We start from the raw sequence: 16369 nt of genomic DNA, 5'->3' as shown, positions 1-16369 counted from the left end.
TTATATATTATTATAAAATAACTATACCTCAATAAAATAAATAAAATTTAAAAGTGTAAATAACCCAAATATCTATCAACTGATGATTTTATAAGACAAAGCCTGACAAATGTTGGCTTTACTCCTTCATTTGAAGTCCATGGATTCCCATAGATGCTATGAATGAGCTCAGGAGTTAAACAGATTCTCCAGAAATTATATGCAATGTTTAGTATCTGCATACATGCATTCTTTTACTTAAGAATGTCCCTAGTTTTCACAGCACTCTCAAATAAGTTTGAAATTCATAAAAATAATAAGCAATATTGGTTTAATGTAAGCATCACTTTAACAAGTTTAAAAAACACACAATTAATTAAATTTGGCACAATCTAGTATTCTTAGAAAAGTGCCCAATAAGATTATAAAGGAAATGCAACATATATGCCACTATATAAGGTTTTATTCAAATTAACTAATGGATTCTTTATTTTGCAGAAGCACAAAGATTTTTAAAGACTAATTTATCATCCAATGCTTACTTGAATTGCTAATGTTTCCTGCTGCTGACGGGCTTCTTCTTGGGCCTTCTCCAGTGCTGCAGAAAGTTCTTCTTTAGCTCTCATTTCACGACTCAGAGCAGCTTCCTGGGCCTCACTATCCTTTGCAGCGTTGGCTTTGTGGAGATCAGTAAGTTCTCTTAAAAACAGATAGATAATTTTTAATTTAAAATAATACACAGTTAATTACATGACCAAATTAATTAAGTTTCCATGTAGATTTCCATGAGATCTACAGAATGAGGACGTTTACCACATAATAAACACTGATTACAATGAGGACTCTCTGTGAAGCTCGCTTTAACCAGTCATAAGTCCATATACCAGGAAGTTTATAAATGTTATTAGTGATCAGATAATAAAAAAAAGTGTTTCTTCCATTTCTTGCTCTGATAATTGACTTTCAGTGAGTTGCATATTTGTTCTTTTTCTTACTTGTATGCACTATCAAGAGCAGCCTGAACACTTCGGTTCTTTTCTTCAAGTTCATTCATGTCTACTTGAAGTCGGCCAAGGTCCTTCTCTTGGCGTTCTACCACAGAATTTAGTTTCTTAATATTTTCTCTATGTTGTTTCTCAACCTCTTCTTTGCCATCAAGGACCTATATTATAAAAAGAGACAAAGGTATATTTCAATAAATACACCACAGTAAATAACTGTGTTCTAGGAATCTCAAGCATTGTATCAATAATAACAAAGAAAAACCTTAACATTCACTATTTACTTGCTTGAAAATTCCTCCCAAATGACATACCTCAATAATTCATTCCAAATATTTTATAAGCCATGGCCAACTATTCATACTGGAAGTAACAGCAACATATATGTAGAGAATGGTTAATATTCACCTGTTTTAAATGTTGTAACTCTTCTTCTAGCTCTTGAACTTTTTTGTTCAGCTTTGCAATAATATTTTCATTTTCTTTGTCTTTAGTTCTTAATTTCTTAATGATGTTAGAATTATGCAGCTGCTGTTTTGAAAGTTTCTCTCCTGGCAATGGCAAAAAAGTGTAAGTTCAAATAATGATGATTCTCTAAGAATGTGAGTAGAATGTTTTCTCTAACCAGTGACATAAAATGACAGAATATTTTTAAAATCACAATGCTGTAACAGTTAATGTTAAAGTGATCTGAACAGGAATCAGCCATGAATGCTAAAATTACTAGGTAGAAGGATGGTGTGGAACAAAATATTTACAGTCTTAAAGAATCATTCCAACATATCATAAATTACAAAGGGAAAAAAAATATGCTTTTACAACAGAGAAATCTGGTCATAATCTTAACCAAACACTCAATTCTGATATCACTAAACTGTGCTACAGCCTGACATTATGTGTCCACTGATGTGATGGCATAGAAGGCACACAATATCACCTATTATATTTACTAGAAATCTGATCTGAATCTAATCATGAAGAAAGTGACAAACTCCTAAACAGGGGGTAGTCAACAGGACAACTGGACTCCACAAAATCTTTGATGTCATGAAAAAAATATCCTAGATTGGAGGAAGACTAAAAGAATATAATTGCCAAATGCAATGAACTTTGATTGGATCTTAGGGCAGAACAAATAAACAGACATGAGAGTCATTTTTAGAAACAACTGAGATAAAGGACAAAATACATGCTACAATACACTTTTGCATTAATGCTGATTTTCTTAGATGAGATGACAATGTTGTCCCTGTCAAGAAAAACTGCCCTTGGGAGATGCAGACTGAAGAACTGAAGAGTGGACTACAGACTTAATGCAATTTCTATCAAAATCCAAATGGCATTTTTCACAAAAATAGAAGGAAAAAAAAAACCCTAAAAGTCATATGCAACCACAAAAGACTTCAAACAGCCAAAGTGAGTCTGAGCAAGAATAAAGTTGGAGATATCACACTTCCTAATTTCCTAATTTCAAAGCATATTACTAAGCTATAGAAATCAGAACAGTATGGTACTGGCATAAAAGCAGACATATAGACCAATGGAAGAAAATGGAGAGCCTAAAAAGTGATCTTCAACAACGATGTCAAGAGTACAACCATGAGGAAAGAAAGGGCTGTCTCATCCATAAATGGTACTGGGATATGCATATGCAGAAAAACTAAACAGTATAGCATCATACATCAAAAATAAAAATCAACTCAAAATAGATTAAAGACTTAAATATAAAACCAGAAACTGTAAAACTACCAGAAGAAAACATAGGGGAAAAAAAGGAAAAAGTTTTCTGACATAAGTCTTGGGAATTGCTTTTTGAATAGGATCCCAAAAGCATAGGCTACAAAGGCAAAAAAAAGATGTGTGAGACTGTAACACAGTAAAAAAATTACTGCACATTAAAAGAAACAACAGAGTAAAGAGATAATCTGCAGAACGGAAAAAAATACGTGCAAACCATACACTGATGAGGAATCAGTATCCAAAATATGTAAGAATTCCTAGAACTTGATAGCAAAAAAAAAAGCCAGTTTTGAAAATGAAGAGCCATTTCTCAAACGATCCATACGAATGGCCAAAAGGTATACAAAAAGGTGCTCAACATCACCAGCAAGCAGGGAAATGGAAATCACAACTACAGTGAGACATTATCTCATATCTGTCAGGACAGCCATTATCAAAAAGATAAAAGATAAACAGTGGCGAGGATATGAAGAAAGAGAACCCTTGAGTAACAGTGGTAACAATGCAAATTGGTATAGCCACTACAGAAAACAGTATGAAGATTCCTCAAAAAATTTAAAATAGAACAACCATATGATCCAGCAGTCTCACTTCTGAGTATACATCCAAAAGAAATGAAATCAGGATCTCAAAGAGAGATCTGCATCCCCATATTCACTGCAGTTTTATTTACAATAGCCCAGATATGGAAACAATCTATGTTTAGTCAATGCATAAATGGATAAAGAGAATGTGCCATAGATTGATAAATCTATAGAGAGAGAGATATAAACATTATTTAGCTTTGAAAAAACTTGCCATTTGTGAAAACATGAATGAATCTAGAGGATGAAACAAACCAAACATAGATACAGATGATCTTACTTAAATGTGGAATACAAAAAAGTTGAATTTGTAGACACAGAGAACAGAATGGTGGTCAACAAGGCTAGTGGGTAGAAGAAATGGGGAGATGTTGGCCAAGGGGTATGAAGTTTCAGTTATGCAAAATGAATAAGTTCTAGAGATGTAATTTACAGCCTGGTGACTATAAATTAAGAGTTACTAATACCGTACTATAAACCTGTAACTTGCTAAAAAGAGTAGATGTTAAAGCGTTCTCATCACACACACAAAAATGGTAACTACGTGAAGTGACCGATATATTACTTAGCTTCACTGTGGTAGTAATCTCACAATATATACATATAAAAAAGTCACACTGTACGCCTTACAAATACACAACTTTTATACCTCAACAAAGTTGGGATTATTCCCTGGTAGCTCAGCTGGTAAAGAATATGATTGCTATGCACAAGACCCCAGTTTGATGGCTGGGTCGGGGAGATCCCCTGGAGAAGGGCTAGGCTACCCACTCCAATATTCTTGGGCTTCCCTGGTGGCTCAGACGGTAAAGAATCCACCTGCAATGCAGGAGACCTGGGTTCAATCTCTGGGTTGGAACGATCCCCTGGAGAAGGAAATAGCTACCCACTCCAGTATTCTTGCCTGGAGAATGCCACAAAGAGTCAACACAACTGAGCGGCTTTCAAGGGCTTCCCTAGTGGCTCAGTCGGTAAATGCGGGAGACCTGGGTTCCATCCCTGGGTTTGGAAGATCCTCTGGAGGAGGGCATGGCAACCCACTCCAGAATTCTGGCCTGGAGAATCCCCATGATCAGAGGAGCCTGGCGGGCTGCAGTTCACAGGGTCGCAAAGAGTCAGACACGACTGAGCAACTAAGCATAGCACAGCAAAGTTGGATTAAAAAAAGAATTTAGGAGTGGAATGATACAATATCTGTCAACTACTTTCAAGAGGTTAAGCAAAAGGGTAGTATATGCATGTGCAGAAACATGTGGAGGAGGTATAGCTAGATCTTAACTGTCAATGACTTTAGTTAATGAAGTAATCAGATACTCATTGTAGTGTACTCTCGGCTTTGAGACTTGCAGCTCTTCAGCGATGACCTTAAAAATACCTCTAGGGTATACAGGAGCAGTATGTGAATACATCTATATGAAATCATTCTATTTTCCCTACAAAGAAGTTCATTAAGCAAAAGAAAACATCACCTCACTCCCCGATTAAATTAATAAATTCCAACATAGTGAAATTTGATATTGATATTTTTAATAATTTTTAAAAATTATGAAACCATGTACTTAGCCTTCCCCTCAGTCTCTAATGCTGTAACAGAAAACAGTAACAGACTGCAAGATGTCTTGAGATATGTGTTTAATTAACTCTTCCTTCTTTCTTTTATTTTAGTGTTTAGATTGTTTTTAATTATCTCTGTACCTATATTTCCCTCTCCTTAAACTATAGTGCCTAAAGGACAGGGAATGTGTCATTTATTACACACTTGTCATTTGTCTATATCAAACACAGAATCTGACCAACTAGCTGTTAAATATAAGCTGAATAAATGGAAAAGAAAAATTGGACAAAACTATTTCAAATGAAGTGATTATTTCCAATTACTCTCAGTCTGAAAATTCACTTAAATGCAGTGATTTAAGTACAGAAATGTTCATCCCACTATGATTTGTAATATTAACATTTTAGAAATATATACATAACATTAGGAAAAGAAAAACAAATATAATGTATCCATACAGTGCACTTTAATACAGTCATTAATAATGGTATCAAAGCACATTTAATGACTTAAGGAAATTTAAAAGAAAGAACACTGCAAATTAGATATATGATATTATGTTTAAAAATATATTAAAAATCCAATAAAAGGAAACTAGAATAGTTCCTTCTAAAACTGGATTATGATCTTTTTTCTCTTTCTTCATATACTTCCTATAACTTAAAATTTTTCTGCAAGTAGCAAGCATTATTCTTACAACTAAAAAAACTTTAAGAAAAATAAAAATTTATTTAACCATCTTTTCCAAAACTATCTTCTTTCCTATGACATTCCAATGTCCAACTGCAATGTTTAATCTCCTGAAGAATCTTTAATTTTCATAACTCTATTAATTATAAATCTTTTCATATACAAAGTACTTAATAATTGAAAAAATTAAAATATGAATTTAAGAAAAAATTCACTATCAAATGCCAGAACAGAATGATACCATATAGTACCCAAGCTAGAGATTCAGATACTATATAAACTCTAGAATTAGAATTTTCAAATATCTTGTTTTAAATGAGGGCTCTAAAACCTGATACAAGCTTCCTTAGGGAAGCACAAAATTCTATTTCTCACAGAGTTGGGTTTTTTTTAACTCCTTAGAAACAGAAAGCTATATACATTATATCTCTACTTCTCTACATGTCGCTCCATATTCTTCCATAAACTGTTATCTATCACTTCTGAAGCTTAAGTCCAAACCTTTCTTGCTTCCCATGTTTTTACATTAGGAAAAAGCAGCAGCTAGTCACATGGTAAGTATTTTATTGTCACAATATTTTTCACAACCGACTGAATATTTTACGTACCTTCTTCCATTAACCCTCGGATCTGCTCATCTTTCTCTTTCAAAAGGTCTGCCGTTTCACTACTATTTAATCTAGTAGCAAGTTCTTCTTTTATACTTTTGATTTCCTAATTAAAAAAAAAACATGAATACCATAAAGAATTAATTTCATTCTGGGCATATTTTTCATTTTTTTTCCATATTCAATTAATTCCATTTTCAGTAACAATCCATAAGGTTTGTTAACCTGAGTTTATATTACCTTGTTTAATTAAGAGCAAGAGCTTTGAAAATGACATAGAAAATCTAAATTCAGACATTAGCAGGTTTTAATATGGCAATGTAAATGAGAGTAAGTTAACTTTCAACACCCTTTTTGAGTATCTCTACACATATTTTCTACAGTTGACACATTATTTTTGGAAGATTCAACTAGTATATCTCCATTTTTCACTGTATTTCTTTTCCTCATCTGAAACTCAGTACACTTAAAAATATGCTGCAAAGTGAGAGAAAAAAACATAACTTCATAAGGTTCAATCTACTTTAATTAAGCAGAGATTTAATAGAAACATGTTACGATATTTCATCTTTTGAAACAATGGTGATATAAAGTGTCCTATGATTTAAAATTTGTTTTTCACAATGCTCTGAAACTAAACAACAGCTCAAATCAACTAACATATAGTAAGTATTTTAAGTATACTTTGTATTCATTATCATTTAATCCTTACAACAGTCCTAAGAGGAGGAATTTGTACTATTCAACTACACAAGTAAGAAGATTAAGGTTAAGAAAGCTTGAGCAAACTTTGAAGGTCAGAGGGCTATAAAGAGGTAGAGTTATAACTTGAACCCAGGCCTGTGAATCCCTAAAGCTTATGCTCTGAACTATCAACAGCACTGCTGTCCATTTTCAACTGCCAAAATTCCATCCATCAAGGTCCAGGAAGCATGTCATACCTCCCATGAAAACTTACTCAGTTCCTCTGATTAAAATTCATCCTCCACGATACCATTTCAAAATCCTTATTCATCCACCTACTACTATACATTTGTTGATATTATGTGTCTTTCAAACTAGGAAGGCAAACTCTTCACTTAAGGTAATTCAATTCACCTTTAAATTTCCAATGGATCCTAAGCAGGGGGTTCATACATGGCAACACACATAAAATGTTATTAAAAAACTTAGGACCCAAGGTTATTCCACATATTAATATAACTGGTTTGGATCTATTTTAGATCTACAATGCAAAGCGCACTACAGAAGACAAACATTCCTTAAAATCTACTTTTGTACTGTATTCATATGGAATGGAGCAAGAACAAGAAGAGTTAAGTTAGTTAAGATAGTCTCAGGTTATTGTTACTGTCTGAAATGATACTAATTGAAGTCACTAATTAAATCAGCCAAGTAGACAGAAGTATATCATGTATTTCTTTTCTGTAAAAATATGCACAGAAAAATTATAAATTAACATTGGTCAAGAAAGGGGAAAACAAGCTTAGAAAGGCACCTAATGAGAAATGCTACTATTAACAGTTGAGATACAAGCAATAATTAGTAACCTACTGGTTACCAATTTCTGAAATAGCCAAATTATAAGCAATATTTACTCTAAATACAAGAAAATATTTCTGAACTGCTCCAAATGATAAGAACTAGAACAATGGTTTCCAATCAGGAGTATTTTGGCTCCCAGGGGGACTTTTGGCAATATTTTCAATTTTCACAATTGAGGGGGGATTGGGATGGCAGGTGGGTAAGGCAAGACGATACTGTGTCTTGTAGATATGGGCCTGGGATGCTGGTAAATCCTCTACAATGCACAGGACAGTGCACTACAATATAAAATCATCCAGCTGAAAATAGCAACAATGCTGAGGTGGAGAATCCTACATTAGAATAAATCAATATTTTATTCTAACATTCAATGTCACTAATCATTAGGAATTTTTATTTTAAAATAACTTTAACTTGAAAGACTGAATGTGTGAATGTGTGTGTGTGTGTGTGTATGTTTGAAATGGAAGTGAAAATAACAAATGAGAATAATGATAACTTTAAAAATTTATAGCATACCATTTAGATTTAAGTGTTATTTATTTTGACAGAATATAATTTATAAAAATTATTCTAAAGATCCTTGCTACACACTTTGCAAGGACTTTACACACAAAGTATACAAACAAATATTTGCTTAATTTTTTTTAAAGTATCAAAAATCTGAAATTCTAAAGGTATTGAAAAATCTAAAATTTAAGTGTTAATATACTCCATGGTATTCTTTTAATCTTACTTTTTTTCCAATACCAAAATATTATTAATGCACTCCTCAAAAATATATGTCTCTACAGAGTTAAATTAATATTATTTTAAATTCCCATTACCTTTTTAGCAGCATCTCTCTCTTTGCAGGCTAGCTGAACTTTCTTTTCCGCTTCTGCAATTCTTTGAGTAAACTCATCTTTCAAGGAAGAAATGCTGCTGCTCTCTTCTTTCACTCTGATCATTTCACTAAATTTAAAATAATACTAAGGCTGAAAATATTTGTTTATATATTCCAAAGTTGAGTTCAGTTTGCCCCTCAAAAATAACAACATTCTCTTCAACATGCACCTTACTAAAATAGATTAATTTGAGGCCTGTTCTTTTAAGAGAAAAATTACCTGCTTAATTTATTTTAAAACATTTCAAAGAAAACTCATTAAGAATTGAAACATCACCAATATTTGATGTACAAAAATTAGAAAAAGATAAATAAAACTTGTTATTTTTGAATCTTACTGTGTCACATTTTACTAATCACCTCCTTAAAGCAAACCAATGCTCAATATTTTTTTAAACTGTAATCTAAGTTTTCTCTAAATACACCTTTTAAATCTCTAATACTAAAAGATTATTAATAACTAAAGGGGAAGAAGTTTTTCTGTTTTTGTTTTACAAAACACCTCTCTTCAGTGCCACTGGTAAAAGAGTAAGATAATTTGAAGAGAAAAGTAATCTCTAAGGGTAGAACTGAAATGCTCTTCAATTTTCAGTAATTATAAACAAGTTAAAATATAAAATATTTCAATTTAAAAAACATGCTTAAGTAATAACCAAGTGCATGGGCCACTACAAAATGTATAAAATTACTAATATTTGTAAAGTACTTACTCTTTCAGATTATCATAAGCTTCTTCCAGAAGTGCTTTTTCTTTACTAAGAGATAATAACTGAGCTTCCCTTTTATCCAGTTTCTCATTCAGAAATTCAACTGTCTGGATAAGAAGAATACACAAAAGTCTAATTATCATATGTGAAACGAATCGCAGTCCAGGTTCAATGCGTGATACAGGGTGCTCGGGGCTGGTGCACTGGGATGACCCGGAGGGATGGGATGGGGAGGGAGGCGGAATGGGGGTTCTGGAAGGGGAAAACATGTACACCCATGGTGGATTCATGTCAATGTATGGTAAAACAAATACAATATTGTAAAGTTAAAAAATAGAAAATAAACTAATTAAAAAAAATAAAAAATTAAAAAAAAAAGAATACACAAAAGTCCAACATTTAACTTTAAAACATCATTTTTACATGCAGGTAAAAACTGTACAGGTCACCTAATCACTATAATAAATCAGCATTATCTCATAAAAAGAATTAAAAAAAAAAGGAACACAGTGGACACAGAACAGCAAGAACTCCTACACAGTGGGTAGGATGGTATAAATTAGTAATACAACCACAAAGCTGGACAGCTGGTGGTTTGATAAAATGCTTTGGAAAACAAGCAATATCTAGGTGAAAATCTATATAACCTTTCATGTAGAAAATTCTATTTTTAGGTGTACCTCAGAGGAGAAACTCTTGCATAATTGTACAAGAACATTTATAGCAGTTTGTAATAACAAAAATGTGGAGAAGAGTGGACATGTCCACTAAAAGAAGAGAGGAAATTAGATGCAATCAAAAAAGATCAAAGCCTCTACTAATGTTCTCTACGTTATCTGGGTAGTGGGCAAACCAGTGTTTGCTTCTCCACATTCTTCTTTAACCCTAATGTGTAAGCTTTTTAGCATGATACATTGCATTTACAAAATAAAGGTAACTTTAGGGACTTCCCTGGTGGTCCAGTGGCTAAAACTCCATGTTCTCAATGCAAAGGGCCTGAGATCCCTGGTCAGGGAACTAGATCCCATATGCTGCAAATGAAGAGTCTGCATACCACAACTAAAACCTGGCATAGTCAAATAAAATAAATCAATATTTTTAAAAAAAGTAAAGGTAATTTTAGAAAATCCACAGGCACATAACTTTAAAATCTCCAGAATATATCAGTATAAAGTATATCAGTATAAAGCCAAGCAAAAAAGAATGATCAGACTATCTTATTCCTTAGAGCCTGATGAAGCAGTAATACACCTATGCATGAGGAACAGTGCCTTTTATACTAAAAAATAAAGTCCTAACCTGATTTAGGTCTAGGTTAACTTAGAAATCATTGACCTCCTAAGAACAGTTCAAAAATATCTTAATAATAAATAGTGTTGGTTTCTAGGAATTCAAATCGCTATTATAGCTAGAGCATGACATTTTGTTTGTGAAAAATATTAAACCTAGGTAACAGAATCTGGCACATTTTGTACATTAAATAATTCAAATACATGACACTTAGAGAACATTTCTTCAAGATATCCTATATCTCAGAGGACTCTATTAAAGATGCCAGATCAGACTCAATTTCTATATCTAAAAATCATAGAAAAAAACAAAACTGTGACTTAATGTCAAAAAATTTACACCACTTTCCTTTTGCCTGCCAGGCTCCTCTGTCCATGGGATTCTTCAGGCAAGAGTACTGGAGTGGATTGCCATGCTCTTTTCAGGGGATCTTCCCGACCCAGGGACTGAACCCACATCTCTCGGTCTCCTGCATTGGCAAAAGGGTTCTTTACCACTAGCACCACCTGGGAAGTTTTTTATCTACTAGGTAAAAGCAATTTGTCATTCCTAAGCAACACCTTTGATTCTTGGACATTTCTCTTTTTCATTTAAGACAGCTATCAATAGGAAATATCAAAAACAACATAAACAAGAAAACAAAATGAAGCAATTAATAACAGAAAAACATCAATGATCTGAAACCAATTTTTTTCATTTAAGATCTCCCTACAAATAATGTGAACATGCAAAAAATGTTTGGTGTAAGAAAAATCATGTAACATTTAGATTTGCTTGAGCACCTCTATCTGCAAAGGAATTGAAGGTATCTGTTTACATAAGAAGACAGTCCTTTACAAACTAACAAATTAAAGAATATATAGCAGAAGAGAATATTAAGGTGATAAGAACTCAACAGTAAAGGCCTATGATGGGAATTTTTTATGCTCAGTTATACTGAAATATCAACTTATGTTACCATAGTTGCCTTGGAGAAATTTCAAATAATGTCAATAATTCTTCATCTTTAAGAACCTTACCACCACACTTAAAATGGCAAAAGGCCTGTCTTTTTAATCAAGACAAATCATTAGGCATCATTGAACATTAAAAATAAACCAATGATTTAATCTCTGAAAAGCATATAAAAAAATCCTCTTCCATTTCTTACAGTTACCTTGCAGACATCTTCCTTCTCAGAAGGTGCCTCTGGCTGACCTGAAGCTTCAGGCTGCTCAGCCTCCTCATCCAGGACAGCATGTCCTTCATTTACTGATGCGGAAGAAACCAAGATATCAGGCTGTTCACAGTTAACAGGAGTTGCACTTCGTCCACTTTCTTCCATTTCTGTTTCCTCACTGGGCACAATTAATGTTTCATTTGCTTCTTCAGGTTTTCCTTCAACAGATTCAATTGTTTTGGTCTTTGGAGTTGAAGAATTAAGTATCATAGGTACTAGAGCATATCCCTTGCCTGACAGTTCATCATCTGAATTGATTTCGCTGACACTACGGCTATCTAATGACTGTACACTAAATGAGTCTATTCTTTCAAAAGCATCAGATGAGCAGCAACTCTCAGTGAGTTTTTGGAAATCATCTAAACGATTATATTCAGGACAAGCAGATGCTGAGAGAAGCTGAAAGGATGTCTGCATCAAGTGCAGGCTTGATTTTGAATCTGTAGTCTCTTGTCTAGAACTTGCTGAGCTCTCACTTATTACACTTTCATGATCTAAAACTTCAATATCACTAGTGGTAGAAGTACCTGACGAGAAGGTACTAACAGGAGGAGAAGGTGTATTGCTCTGTCGGTCTTCATGTTTTTGTTCCTTAGGTTCCAAAGCCATGTCCTTGGTTTCTGCTGTGAGAGGCTGTGTAGACATATTAGATACATTTTCCCTAGTTGTTTTCACATTCATAACACTTTCAGATACTTTCAAATGCACTGTTTGCACCTTTGTATCAGATTCTTTATTAACAGTTTCTTCATGCTTATCCTCAGTTTTAGGTGACAGAGTACCGGCTGCTGGAGTTTCCTCAGATACACATGGAGGAGAGTCCTTTACTTTTGACTCAGTAGCTTCAGTTGTTCTTGACTGTCCAGTGTGCAAGGACTCCTGTAAGGCGCTTTTCACTTCTTCTTCTGGTCGCTGTGATTTAGCTGGTGGTTTTGATACCACTGGACTCTTCTGAATGGTCTGGACATCAGCTGGAGAGAGAAAGGCACTGAAGAAATTTTCAGACTCATCTACCACAGTTCTCCGAACTGGCTTTGTAATTGCTTTAGGAGAGACTACTGGCTGACTCTGAGGTTCAGTGTTGGATTGTAACCCCCAGGTTGAAGTATCCCATCCTCCACTGACAGGGGGACTTATTCCTTTGACAAAAAAAACAAATTAAAAAAGAAAATTTTACACACACACGTATATATAAAACATGCAAATTGCAATAATTATTGTAAGTCAATATAAATACGTCTTTTTAAAATTCTACAAAGTACAACCTGTAATTTGTATGTGTTACACTCCTCACTTACAACATAATTAATTAGTTCATCGGTTAACTTTGGGCCATAAAGTCGAAAACTGGTGTGCATTTGCCCAAGAGGAACTAGGAACAAAGATGAAAGATGGAACCTGGCATGCCAGAAACAAGTATGTTATTCCCTCCTACAACAAATTAATAAGGTAATGGTAGATGTTAATAATCCACGCCAAGTCCAAAATACATACTATGCATCTCACAATAATAGGCAGTATCTTCACTTATAGGTCATGTGCAGTTATGAAAAATAGAATCTACCTTCTATATAGTTAGTTTCATATTAATTTTATTCTTACAATATCAGTGATAAAGCATCATTATCTGCTAGACAGACAGTAACATTCAACACTGAACCCAAAATACTGGTGACAAACATTCTTTATCAAAGATCAAATTAAACTGATGGGAACAGTAACTTCTAAAGGACAAACTCATTTCCATCCACTTAATGACAAACTCATTTTCTGAGTCCCACTCTCCAAACCCACTCCCTGAGAAACTTTTGTTCGTTTGCTGAACTCTAAATTATGTTAGTAATTAGTAGAAGGTCATATGAATTTCAGAAATGCATTTTTAGAATTATTGCTTTTTGATAAAGACAACAGTTTACACTAGGATTTGAAAAAAAAACTTGGGAGAAAATAACCATCTTCTGGGCAAAAAAGGTAATTGTGTCAGTCATACAAATAATATGTTACTGAAAAACCCAATGATAAACAAAAAATGGCATATTTGCTAAAATACTTAAAGCATTTCTTAAAAAAAAAAAACCACCCATTTCTAAATTCAAAAGTGGCTGAGCAGAATTTATCACATATTCTGAACAATTAGAAGTTGATGGGCAGAATACAAGTACCTAAAAGCTCCTAAAAGCTGTCAAGCCTGAAACTAAAGTCTATCCTAATTTAATATGACTTTGGAGGTATGTAGGAAACTTTAGCTTGGGGGTATAGTTTTATATCCATTTATTCAGTACAGCAGAACAGTGAAAAAAGTGAAAAACAAAATTAAAGATACAAAGGAACAAGCAAGATAAAGTCTGCTGTATTAAGTTATGTCAATGAATGACAGAACTCAAATTTGCCAGTTGGAGAAAGTTTTACACAAATCGCGGGGTTATGCAATATCCACTTGTGACTGTGATTATGATTATGTGATAATCACTGGTCATCTTTTAGTGATGGCAACGTAAACCACAGGTGATCAGTGAACATTTATGGCATTTCACTAAAACCTGAACCTATTCTGGATAATCTATTTTTTAAAAAAATGAATCACAGAACAGGATTCAAGTCCAGGGTGTCATAGAAAGAAGTATCCTTACAACTTAATATTCTGTCTCTTTCAAAGTTTAGTCATTCAATCTGTGGGGTAGCCTGATAAATAGGAAGTTGAGCTACTCCCACCAAGGTCCCATGCAGTTCAGTTCAGTCGCTCACTCCTCTTTGCGACCCTATGGACTGCAGCACGCCAGGCTTCCCTGTCCTTCACTATCTTTTAGAGTTTGCTCAAACCCATGTCCATTGAGTCGGTGATGCCATCCAACCATCTCATCCTCTGTCCTCCCCTTCTCCTCCCGCCTTCAATCTTTCCCAGCATCAGGGTCTTTTCAAATGAGTCTTCTTCGCATTAGGTGGCCTAAGTAATGGAGTTTCAGCTTCAACATCAGTCCTTCCAATGAATATTCAGGACTGAAGTTAACAGGATGACAGGAACACTTGAGCCAAACCATCTTAAAATGAGGTAACTCAAATTTAGGTCCTGACTTCTCAACGATGTAAAATTAGATACAGACACCAGAAAGAAGTAGTCAGGGATAACTTATTCTTTCTCTTAGAGGTTCACACTCCGAAAGAGGGGCCAATCTTCACGCCACACACCAAAAGGATAAACCGTTCCTTAGACTTAGCGCCAAAAGCAACTGAAGATCCCTGAAAGATGAAGCCCAAGGTCTCAGAGAAAGAGAGACCGGGCTCTTAGCGACTAGACTGCGCAGCAACCCGCAGTCGCCGGGCGCGCCCCCACGGACCCTCCCCCTGGTGGACTGGCCGAGAGGAAGTGCTCGCGCGTCTCGGTACCACACTCAGGGCAGCACCCGAACCCGAGGAGCCGTCTCAGGAGAGACGGTCTTAACAGAGAACAGGACGTGCTCGCAAGCTTGCAGCGCTCGCGAAGTGTTTGCGACTGTTCTTCCCGGCCCTGTGGACCCATTTCGATACTGGGCTCCCCCGGCGCCCGGAGCACGCAGCCCACCGGGGCTCGAGGGAGGGGGGAAGGGGACTGTGCTCCGTGGTCTGTGGAGCGAGGGCGCGGGGCCACTACCACGGAATCGGGTCCCCGTCAGCCCCCAACCCGGGGCCACAAGCAAGGAGGAACCCCGGGGCTGGGTTTTCCCTCGGGAACACAGCAAAGCTCAACCGAGAGGCCAAAGCAGCATTTGGGGCCGTGCTGGGGGCGAGGACTTGCTCAGGGGTCCGTCGCTCGGCGAGGCAGGAGCCCGGCCCCCCGCCCCTCGCTTCACCTGTTGGCCTCTTGAGAGACGCCCGCGGGATAGAGGGACGCCGCCGCTCGCGCCCTTCCTTACCTGGCTCTCCGTACGGAATAGTCTCGGCCCAAGCGCTCGGCTCCTCTTCCTGAATGTCCAGGACCCTGTCGATGGACTTCTGGGCCTGAGACAGGGCCTGCTTGGCGAAGCTGGAAAGCTGGGAGGCGTTGAACCAGCTCATCTCCCCTCCTCAACCGCCGGCGTTGGCGGCAGCGGCAGCACCGAGCGGGAAGGCCAAGGGACAGGCCGACGGTCGCGGGCCCGGGGGAGGATGCACGGAGAGCCTCGCCTGCTTCTCCACTCGGCAGGCCCTGTCAGTGGGAAACCATGACCCCGAAGGTCTCCCCCGAGCCCGAGATGTTACCCCCGGCGCTTCCCACACAGCTGAGACGACAGGTTCCAACTGCGCAGGCGCTGGCTGCTTCCACGTACACAACCGGCAACTCCGGGAGCCCAGAGTTCCGCCGATAGACGGAAGAACTGGAGTGTTGACGTCACTTCCGGGAGCGCAGGCTCGCCTACAGTTACCGAGGAACGCGGAACGCTTCGTATTGAAACTGGTTTCAGGCGTACCGCGAAAATCCTTCGCCCCGGGATCAACTCTGTGGCTAAACCAGCAGAGACTGATTCCTTAGGGAGGAATAGGCAGGTTTTCAACTGGGTTCCTTCCTGGAAAACAGCTCTCGTACTAAGAGCTAGCGCATTGCCATTAAT

At 36.5% G+C, this 16369-nt stretch overlaps 1 protein-coding gene across 2 annotated transcripts in view; it reads right to left on the bottom strand.

The window, feature by feature from the left end:
- The window catches only part of TMF1 (TATA element modulatory factor 1), a 28609-nt gene extending 12507 nt beyond the window's left edge, over positions 1 to 16102 (bottom strand). The window contains exons 1-8 of one of the 2 annotated variants that reach the window (XM_081528426.1): positions 15695 to 16102; positions 11736 to 12943; positions 9299 to 9402; positions 8530 to 8656; positions 6158 to 6263; positions 1389 to 1531; positions 975 to 1141; positions 522 to 678 (exon numbers count right to left, since the gene is read on the bottom strand). In XM_081528426.1, coding sequence (XP_081384552.1) covers positions 522 to 678; positions 975 to 1141; positions 1389 to 1531; positions 6158 to 6263; positions 8530 to 8656; positions 9299 to 9402; positions 11736 to 12943; positions 15695 to 15836 — 2154 coding nt within the window. In that variant the 5' untranslated portion in view covers positions 15837 to 16102. The remainder of the gene's footprint in view (positions 1 to 521; positions 679 to 974; positions 1142 to 1388; positions 1532 to 6157; positions 6264 to 8529; positions 8657 to 9298; positions 9403 to 11735; positions 12944 to 15694) is intronic. The other variant, XM_081528427.1, reaches the window with a different exon arrangement.
- Between the last annotated feature and the right edge of the window lie 267 nt (positions 16103 to 16369).

Source organism: Giraffa tippelskirchi, chromosome 9 (assembly GCF_054371585.1).
Source record: "Giraffa tippelskirchi isolate mGirTip1 chromosome 9, T2T-mGirTip1v1.2.pri, whole genome shotgun sequence".
Classification (NCBI taxonomy): Eukaryota; Metazoa; Chordata; class Mammalia; order Artiodactyla; family Giraffidae; genus Giraffa; species Giraffa tippelskirchi.
Note: the sequence above shows the minus strand (reverse complement) of the source record. Positions and strands in the feature narration are given on the sequence as shown.